Here is a 10611-nt window from a genome sequence, read left to right as displayed (position 1 = left end):
TTTTTTATAATGACAAATCTACCCTTTATGTATTAGTGTTAATAATCTGGATTAGTGATTAAAATTTTTGTTTAGTGATTACGATAATTTTCAGAAAGGTTTTTTTGTGTAGATGATAAATTTTGGGGGAAAATTTTTTTTATTGAGAAGGAGAGAAGGAGAAGGAGAAAGTGAGAAAAAAATTTCTTGATTCAATGGAGGATAAGGAGGGTCATTATTCATACAAAAAACCTAGAAAAATACATATCAACTATGCTTAATCTCACTTTTATAGCTCGAAATTATCAAAAGTTTTTATCTTTTCATTGAGGTTTGGCGAACCAGGAAGAGGTTCGGCTTACATCTATGAGCCGAACCAATCCCTTGATGAACAGTTCGGCTAGCTGAAACTGTTTAGGTATGCGCCGATACTATATTTTCCACTTCCAACCCATTTGCTAGACACTAGTTCGGCTTGTATAAAATTTTCCTTGGAAGCCGAACCTGTTCCTGAGAGTTCTGGAATAAAAAATGTGAATGGTTCGGCTTATATAATGAAAATCGTATGAGCCGAACCTTTCAAGATCGTTTTCAACCTCAAGAACAAGAATAAGTTTGGCTTAATATATCAGCCGAACCCATCTGGATATTGACAACTAATGAACAGTTCGGCAAGCTGAAAGTGTTATTATTATGAGCCGAACCAACTATTTCGGCTTGTTTAAAAATGTCATAATGAGCCGAACCTAATCCTGTGTGATCTGGAAGAAAAATTATGTGAGGTTCGGCTTATATTGAGAAAATCATAAGCGCCGAACCTTTTGGTAGTACATGGTTCGGATATTTATATAAGTATTATATAAGCCGAACCTGATCATTTATATTCCTGATAATTGTTGGGGTAAGAATTTTGTATTGGTTCGGCACATAGTGTGAATATCGAATACGCCGAACTTCGTTTACACTCAACTTATTTTAAAATCGAAGAAGTACCCTTTTCGTTCATGAATGAAAAGGGTATATTCTGCACAACCAAAATAATGAAGGGCATCTCATACAGTTTATTCTTTCCATTCATGAATGAAAAGGGTATTTCATGTACTTCAACTTAAACGAAGGGGCCCAGCTGCAAAAATGCCTGGCGACTGGTATGCGACATGGTTCGTCATAATTCATCTAAAAAACCTAGGAAAATACATATCAACTACAACAATGATTCATAAAGTGAAGTCTAATGATGGAGATTACCAAGGTCCATATTGAACACATTAAAATCTATGAGATCTTATCTTCAACTTTAAGAGAATGAAAAAACAAACACAACGCAAAAAGAATGAGGTCATTCCGACATCGGACGAAAAAGTTATGACCAAAACAAGATCAAAAAACTTGAGTGTACAAAGAGAAGGTTCGGCTGATAACTCAACAACACGAGCTAGCCGAACCTAGATCCTGAAAATCAATAATTTCGAAGTGTTTACAAAGAGAGGTTCGGCTTGAAAGTGATCTAATCGAGTCAGCCGAACCTGATAACCACCTGGGGTAAATTTCACTTCTCAGGTTCGGCCGGGAAGGTTTGCAAGGTATTACCCGAACCTGACACTGTTCTGGGACGTATTCAATACACATTTTGGAGTTCGGCTAAAAATTGAAATTTACGGTTTAGCCGAACTGTTCATAGACACTTTCAGGTTGAAATTTCAAGAACAATTCGGCTCAAAACTCAACTCAATTATCAGCCGAACCCGTTACTGTAACCGTCAAAAACCCTAAGTTTTTAGCAATTTAACCCATTCAATCCATGAAAAACAACAAATAAAAGATTGGGTTTGTAGGGAATACCTTTTTATCCTCATTTTAGTTTTTGGAGCTTCAAATGGTTGAATTTCCGATTCAATTTCTGGTTCAATTATAGTTTTTACACCTTCATATTCAATTGGTTTTTGTTCTTTAATTTATGGATTGGAAGAGGGTTTGGCTGGAGGAAGAAGAAGAGATGTTTAGGATAATTTGTTTTTTTATTTTAGGTTTAAGGGTATATAGGTAATTGAACTACCCAATAGACACCCCTTATAAGGTCACCTAGGATGGTAAAACTATTTTGTATGCCTTGAAATTTTTTGGTATGCCTAAAAAAAAAATCGCCCTTAGAGAAGTACCTCAGAAGCCCATTTGCAGTGTATGGGCCTGATATCGGAGGCATCCCCTAAATGAGTAAAAAACACACTCAATTCCTCAATTCCTGACTTATGAATTTGTGCTTACTTGTTTTTTAGGGTTTTCGTAATCGATAATTGGAAATCGCTTAGGGTTTAATCAGAAATTGTTTTTGTGTTCATTAGGTAGGATTTCAAATCAAATGGAGATTGGTGATAATTATGCTTTCAGAATATATAGAGGACGGAGGAATTACGACGATGAGCAACCTCTAAACAAGAACACCCCCAACCTTGATTTTCCACGTCCAATTGATGATCCCGCACCTTACATTGTCGTCGTGCAGGGACCTCGCAAGGTAAGAAGATCCCCTATTTACTTTTGAATTTCTGTAGCAATCCCAATAGAGGTTTATAACAGTTTGTTTCATACTTATATTATGTAGGTTGGGAAGTCCTTGTTGATTGAATCTATAGTAAAGAGTACGCAACGCCCCTTCCCTTATCCACAAGGCACCTTCCCAACAGTCCTAGTCCCGAACGAATCAGGTTCAGTTTTATTTTTAATTTTATTCTTCATTCTTCACCTCAAATTCCTTTGTTAATGCAATATTATGCTGATGTAACATATCCACGGGTAACTTTGGTTTTGCTAAAATGTTTTCATCTACGTAAAGGTATACGGCTACAGTTTGTGGAGTGTCCGGATGATATTAATGGCATGATTGACGCTGCAAAGTATGCTGATGTAGCGATACTAATGGTTGACGCAAGTTATGGGTTTGAACAGGTGAGTAACTTACAAGAATGATGTTTTACGAGTAAAATGGTTTTGAGAATGGCATGTCCGAGTGCTCAGGATAATGCTTTTGTTGATTTCAGGAAACATTTGAGTTTCGTAACCTTTTACAAGTTCACGGCTTTCCAAAGGTTATTGGGGTTCTTACACATCTTGACAAGGTCGCTCTAGATGAAATGTCAAAAGTCAAACAGCGTCTCGAGGATCATTTCTGTACTGAAATATATGAAGGAGCAAAACTTCTGACCTTATCCGGTCTCGAAAATGGCTTGTAAGTTTTTATTAGATGAATATAGCAAAGTAGCATCTAATGGAGGAGGATTATGTTTGCTTGAATCCTTTTTTTTTCAGTTAAGGTTTTAAGTAACAATGCTTTCTAGTCTAGTAGTTTCTTGCTAAGGAAGGTATTTTGTTATATAAATATTTTGCAGTAGGAGCTGATTTAATGATCAAAGATGAAAGACCACACTTCACATTAGTAATATAATATTAATGTTTCCCTTTCAGCTGAATTAAAGGAAAGTCTATCATGGATTCTTATCCGGTGTATGATTTACAGGTACAAAATGCCTGAAATTGGAGATTTGAGAGAAATGCTTTCAGATCCTCAATTCCTTCCTCTGTCATGGCGGGCCAAACATCCTTATGTGCTGGTAGATTGTTTTGAAGATGTTACTTCAGAAAGAGTGCATGGGGATAGACAATTCAATAGAAACTTAAGTCTGTACGGTTATCTCAGAGGTTGTAATATCAAGAAAGGATCTAAGGTATTTCTCTTAACTCTTTTATTGTGGTTCTCAATTCATTGATGCACTTGCCGCCCAACTTGCTTTATAGTTTTTGTTGTCCCCTTGTCAAATACTCTTTTATGTCATAGTATATTAATATTTGATTCGAGTTGGTTGTCTTTTGTTTTTTAATTAGAGCTTCAGATAATTATCTGCTCGCCCTTTCTTGGTTTTCTGTTTTTAATGCAATTCCCTGTTTATGCTGGTTCTGTAACTGTCATCTGCACATGAGTCTGATAGGCTCATCTTCTTGAACATGCACACCTATTATACACTTCTTTTACCACATGGTTACTTGTATTTTGTTTACACTAAACTAATTAGGTGTATTATGCCAGGTGCATATTGCTGGTGTTGGGGATTTCTCTTTAGCTGGCGTTACAACGTATTATGATCCTTGCCCTGTTCATTCTTTTGGGAACTTCGTTCTTCTTGATAAACAAAGCACAGGGACTTATGTAAGGTTGGATTTTCTTGATGTTCCTCCGGAAATAGTTGAAAAATTTGATCCCCATCATCCTATTCTCGTGGGAGGTATCCTTCCAGAAGAGGAAAATTCTGGATATATGCAGGTAATCATGCATTTTCTAAGTTTTATTTACTACTGCAAAGTGTGTTATATGGAACCATGTTACTGGTTTAGCACGCGGTTGGGTTCTTACAAAAGAAACTGGAAGGAGCCGTCATTCAAAATTTGAATATAAGCTCGTAGCAAGGCATTTATACCTGTGTGCTGCTTGTATGATCATGTTTTTGTGCTGTTTTTCAGGTGAAACTTAAGCGGCATAGTTGGCGTATGGATTTGTTGATGACTGGTGCTCCAATCACTGTTTCGGCTGGTTGGAGGCGTTATGAGACAACTGCTATTTATGCCATGGAAAACGAATATGGGCATCATCAACTTCTCAATTACACTCCAGAACATAAGGAGTGTCTTGCAGTGTTTTGGGGCCCTCTTGCACCTCCTAAGACCAGAATTGTTGCTGTAATGACTAATCTTAATTGTTTGAAAGATCAGGTCTGAGTTTCAATTTCCATTGTTCTATCCTATACATTTATGTAATTCAAGGATGCAATCTGAAGCTACTGCTTAACCAATTGTTGATTTTTTCATATCTAGAACTTTGTTTCTTAAGTGATATGTGCGTTTGAATCAGGAAGAGTTTCGGATTATGGCCAAGGGCATCGTTCTTGTTTTTAATCTTGACGCAAAGATATTGCTGAACGTAGAAAAGATAGTAACTCTTGTTGACACCTGCTGGAAGACTGCTCGTATCAAGTTTGCACCAAACTTTCAAATTGATGGGTTAAAGTTTATAGGTGCACCAATTCAGACTAAGAGCGGAGTTCGGGGGAAGATTGACAAGGTTTGTGTGCCTAGAAACAAAATCCTCTCTTCTGTATTTGCCGTTGGGTTTTGTTATGAGTTCTCTATTTGATTTCTAGATTAAGAACAACAGGTTGTGACCCTTTTTCTTTTGTGTTCTTTTTTAATCTTTCTATGTCTCGCACTACTGAATTTTGCAGTGCTATCCAGTGTGTTATTTGGCATGATCTATTTTTGCAAGTGAATTCGAACTGTAAGGTTTCCTGATTTCTGTCGTGTGTTATGTGCAGGTTGTAGGAGATCGGTTATTTGAATGCACATTTAAGGACTATGTTCACATGGGCGACACTTTGTTTTTTCCTGTTCCGGCCACACTCGCACTTCCTGCACTCTTCAAACAGTTTAATTTGCTCTCCAAACCCTTAGAGTTTGTCGAAGCAAGCATGGCCGGCACTGTCGCCGCCGTCGCCGCCATCACTGCCGCCACTGTGGCCGTCGCCGCCGCCACCATCCCTGCTGCCGCTGCCGGCATGACCAACCTCGCTACTATCGTCGAGTACGAGCTTGCTGTTTCATACAAAAAGGTTTTCTCCATATCATAACCCAGTTTCGGTGCATACATTTTACAAGTCCACACTTACTTATTTACCTATATTTGGATCAAAACCCAGGTTGCTTGGAGGAAGCGGAAGTTTTATCAGCGACATGGTGTGGTTATCTGTGAGGGGAAACCTTCATTTGTTACTTTACCAAACCCACTAGAGTCAGCTTATTCATCAGTGGTTGAGTCTGCTTATTCATCAGAGGTATGAACTCTTGGGCTGATTCAGATCTTTCCTGTGTGCTCGCTTTGCGAGAACTCATTTTTCTGGTTTAATGCCTTTTCTGCTGCTGACTGGTGTTGGTTGGTGTTATAATATAGGACAGCCAGCTATATTAGTCCTAGCTCTACTAGTCTCTAACTCTCTATATCCTATTATGTTTCTTATTGGGATTTCCTTTTCTTAAGTTCTAATCTGTTTCCTTGTAAATTTTGGAATAATTGAAGCCTGTGTAAGAAGGTGTAGCATTGAAGAGAGACATTGCTTTATTACTAACATATTTTTGACAAAATCAAACCGGACTGTCTTTCTGAAACAGACGGAGTATTTTTTGGATTCTGTTACGTTTTGTTAGCTCTGTAAAATTGCATCTGATATGGTTGATATTATGTCCATTGTACAGGAGTGGAAGCCACTCAAGAGGAGCAAATTTAGTGTTTGTCACGGCCAGGTGATATCAAGAGCGGAACCAACGGTGATCAAGGACGGTGAAGAAGTCACGCCACTCGAAAGACTTTTGCGAAGGCACGGTGGTAAGCTAGTACTGGCAAGACAGTAGTGAGCTGGTAAGAGAGAAGACTTTTATGAATGCAGTTGTTTATGACAAGCTATCTAGTAATATAATTTAACTAGTATTGGTTTCATTCGTTTGCTTATATCTGGGAGTTTGTTACTTCCGCAGAATCTTAAAATTATTCTTTCGATCTTTCAGTGTAACTGTTTGTATTGTTATAGTAAGAGTTGAACTTCATCATGTAAGGATCCTATATCTGAAAAGACTATTTTCGCACCAGTGTGGTTTTCCGTTTATGAATTATTGTACTAACAGGGGTGTATTGCATCGAAATATAATGGGGTAGAACTTATGAAAAGGAGAACTGAAATGATTGCTGAGTAAAATTAAAGAAAACATTCTCTTGAGAATGGAACTGTCGGGTTCTCTCTTGCCTCTCTTGAGATGACCTCCTTTCCCATTCCACGGTATTCACCGTCTCTTTTCTATCTCTTTCAGTTTCAGAATTCTCTTTTCTATCTCTTTCAGTTTCAGAATTCTCTTTTCTATCTCTTTCAGTTTAAGAATTCTGTTTAGACTTCTGTCTACAAGAAACATGCTTTGAGAAAGTTCAAATACACCCCTTCTCCTCTTCTTTGGCAATCTGAAATGACAATAACAAGAAGAAGTGAGAAAGCCAGAAGTATATGCAACAGCAGAAGGTAAAACTCCTATATCCAATATATATAAAAAGACAGAAAGAAAAGAGAATACATATACGATCTTAAAACAACCTTTACTAATGCATTGTGATGGCTAGGAACCTGCCATAGATACCCCAGAAGTCATATTATGACGTATGTTGAGCTTGTCATAAAACTGCACAAGAATGTACAACAATCAGAACAACATTTAAACTCAAGACACCAGATGGGAAACATAATAATTAAGATACCGTGTCAAAAAAGTGGATAACAAAATATATCTGGGAAATAAGGACAAGAAGTTAATGAAGATGAATCTCTGTTTTTTATTTCGAAGTTAAAAGAGACTGCTCTAAATGTGTTGCACTGAGAATCCTTCCAAAGCTCTCAAAATGGGATACTTGTAAGTCACAACACTTACCTGAGTATGTACGTGAAGCTTCAAAAGATTCCCGACAAGAAACTCAAGGAAAAATTGATGAGCTTCAAAAGAGAAGCTGTTGAAGATGAACCACTGCACACCAAACCAACGTGCAATGGAATTAAATGATGCACACAAGATTGTGTTACTGTAGCCAAGCAAAACTGTTCAAGTGATACCTTCCTTCTGGCATCCAGCAGATCAAGACTTCTACCATCTTTGCTCTGAGATAAGGATACAGTAGGGACTTCCCTCCATAAACATTATAATGAAGTTCATAAAATCATCCTGATAACAGCAATGTCAGCAAAAAATTAAGATCCAAAGGCATAGACTAGTTCACAAGAAATCATAACAGTTGATTATTCATAAACATAGAAAGCATCAAAATATCACTGAAACTGCGTAAAGAAAGCCTACCAGCATAAACCCATCCAGAGCTCTAGGTATCCGAGATACAAAAATGAGCAGTCCCATTGCATCTTCAACAAAATGTTCAGGCATACAAGCAAGCTTGATGGCAAGGGCATTTTGAATCCGCCTACAAGATTTACCAACCATCAACCAGTAGAATGAGAGTGCGTGCTGAATTAATGATCCGTCCTACAATAAAATCCAAGAAACCTCACTAAATATCGTACCATATAATAATGTGCGTGCTGAATTAATGATCCGTCCTACAATAAAATCCAAGAAACCTCACTAAATATCGTACCATATAATAATTTGTTCGGTGCAGTAACATATCAAATATTCAATGACTGCAAACACTCTCCAATTATTTTGATCCACATCAATCTCTTTTCAACGAAACATTGGTTTTCATATATATAATTGCTTGAAAATCTTGGAAGCTCACAGCATGATCATCGACTACTTCTTTTTAAGGTTGCAGTTTAACGGATCATAATGACAAAGGTTGTTTACATCATACCACAACAGAACTTTTCTTATTTCTGTAAGGGCAAACAGATCATAGTCAGAAGCCTTCCAAATGTATATTAAATTCGTCACACAAGAAGCTAACAATCTCAGCAGCGAAGAAATGTAATTTTATTATCTTGTAATCCAAGCATAAGAGTTGAAGCGAAAATGTTTAGGTAATTGTATATTAGCAGGTTAAAGATACAAGAAAGCAAGAGAATAAGAATGAGAAGTCTCCTTTGGTCGATATCTTCTAATCCAATATTTTATTTTATTTTCCAACCAGTGTTCCTAGTGTATGCGGTGCCCATTAAATTCTACCTAGTTACAGTAGAACATATGCAGGCTCTGTGCAATAAGTGAAACAAGACTCGGAGGCCGAAGCATGTCATAAGAATCAAGTAAACAGCTAAAATCACAAAATCAATGAAAATGAGAAAACAAGACTTACTAATGAGACGACAAGTCATCATGGCAATCAGTTAATTACTGACGGAAATTTAGCCAGCTTCGAACTGTATATCGGTGCAGACGCAATAGGTTTCCTAAGAGGATTCCTCCATTATGTCATCAGCATCACAAACACTGTCCTTAAGCTTTTTCAGCTAAAATTTGATCTCCTTACATCACTTGCTTTTTCTCAGCATTGCGATTTTTGGAAGAATCATCTGTAAGGAATTTTGAGGCTATTACATGTCCACTGAACTATGAATCTCTGCACAAAATAAAAGTCACAAAAAAGTGGGCTAGCGGCGGCAATTAAAGCAAACAAATTAGTTAGAAATTCAATTGCATCCAGAATACTACACAACTCGGATGCAACATCGTTTGATAGCTGAAGTTCTTAATCATCCATTACTAGAACACCATATCCTAAACGTTTGGATATACACAACTATTAACTTCTTAATCATCCCTTACGGTAACAATCCTACTAAAATCAAGTACTAACTCGAAAACCTCCTCAAGAAACAAAAAACCTAGTTGAGAAGTACAAATTTCTTAAATGCCAAGTGTCCTTAAACTTATACTTATGGATTTAATATGATGCCAACAAAGATTAACAACTTAAATAACACATTGCATCTACAGATGTCATTTTCACTTTACAGAAAACAAAATTTTCTCTACCATTTTTAAAATGCTATCAAAAACACAGAAAATTGAACCCTAAACAATGAAGTAAGATGAATCTGAACCTAGAGTTATACAAACATAAATAAAAATCTGATCAAAAACCAAGAATCAGAAAATCATTCAGATGATTAATAACCCGTCTTTTTCAACATTCAATTCATCAAAAATTTGATGAACAACTCAGGACTGTGCCGAATCAAAAAGAGAAGGAGGGTTGATTAAAATTAGTCATCATTAAAAATTGAATTTGAAACTGATTTCACTATGTTTTTCTTATACTTACCCTGCACTATCACGACGGTGGTAGAACTTATGAAATCCCCATTTCAGAGTGACAGAGAGAGGAGAAGAACTGAAATGAGTGCCGAGTAAAATTAAAGAAAACATGCATAGCACCTTAATGAAAATCGGGTCATCCAGTTGGAGCATCTTGTAGAATTCACGATAAAGAATTAAAGATAAGTAAACTGCACATTAAAGGCAATTTCTACGGTTGAGCCTCGTGACGAACAAATTGTGTTTTTTAGTGGAAAATTAGAGCCAGACGAATAGATTTGGTTTTCCATGGTTCCACTAATATATTTTTTTTTGGTGTAAAATGTTTTGTAGGATAAAAATAAAATATATAATAATATAATTGGTGAGATAAAATAGGATAAAGTGAGATGAAAAATGATAAAGGGAATAAAAAAAAATAGTAAAGTAATTGTTGGGAATTTGAATTTGTACTGGGCGAGGGAGGAATATACGTCAGAGTTTTTTCTTCCAACGCCCGATCATCCCACGTTCGCCCGACTTTTCATCAAGCACGCACTACACGTTTAACTCAATGAACAATCCAACAAATTTGTTGGTTTGAACATCCATTTTTCATGTTTGTTGAGTCCATAGTGGGAGCAAAATGAACAAACTCTGAGTTTGTTCATTCCATAGAAACTGCTCTTAAGTGGTAATAATGTACTGGCTAATGAAGCTATGATTTATATTGGTGGTCTTATTGGCTGAATCACTTACTCTCAAGGAAAGTTTCAGGTTTATGTTGATATCTAGATCCTAGATTGG

General features: G+C 36.7%; 1 protein-coding gene and 1 long non-coding RNA gene across 4 annotated transcripts; one reads left to right on the top strand and one right to left on the bottom strand.

Moving 5' to 3' along the window:
- The first annotated feature begins 2213 nt into the window (after nucleotides 1-2213).
- Nucleotides 2214-6663, top strand: LOC113355111 (ribosome biogenesis protein BMS1 homolog). The gene is made up of 11 exons (XM_026597891.1): nucleotides 2214-2494; nucleotides 2582-2684; nucleotides 2813-2925; nucleotides 3018-3205; nucleotides 3494-3701; nucleotides 4061-4294; nucleotides 4492-4740; nucleotides 4880-5089; nucleotides 5340-5633; nucleotides 5721-5855; nucleotides 6274-6663. The coding sequence occupies exons 1-11, from the start codon at nucleotides 2339-2341 to the stop codon at nucleotides 6427-6429; spliced, it is 2046 nt and encodes a 681-aa protein (XP_026453676.1). The 5' UTR covers nucleotides 2214-2338; the 3' UTR covers nucleotides 6430-6663.
- Nucleotides 6664-6706: 43 nt separating this feature from the next.
- LOC113355112 lies at nucleotides 6707-10108 on the bottom strand. 3 transcript variants are annotated; one of them, XR_003362124.1, is made up of 8 exons: nucleotides 9833-10108; nucleotides 8864-9127; nucleotides 8204-8444; nucleotides 7909-8091; nucleotides 7668-7776; nucleotides 7489-7581; nucleotides 7158-7242; nucleotides 6707-7027 (listed from the first exon to the last, which is right to left on the bottom strand). It is a non-coding gene; the product is annotated as an uncharacterized LOC113355112 (long non-coding RNA). The 3 variants fall into 3 exon arrangements; XR_003362125.1 differs by having other exon boundaries at nucleotides 8864-9080; XR_003362126.1 differs by lacking the exon at nucleotides 8204-8444.
- Between the last annotated feature and the right edge of the window lie 503 nt (nucleotides 10109-10611).

This window comes from Papaver somniferum, chromosome 3 (assembly GCF_003573695.1).
Source record: "Papaver somniferum cultivar HN1 chromosome 3, ASM357369v1, whole genome shotgun sequence".
In the NCBI taxonomy this organism is placed as follows: domain Eukaryota; kingdom Viridiplantae; phylum Streptophyta; class Magnoliopsida; order Ranunculales; family Papaveraceae; genus Papaver; species Papaver somniferum.
This window is presented reverse-complemented; position numbering and strand designations above follow the sequence as displayed.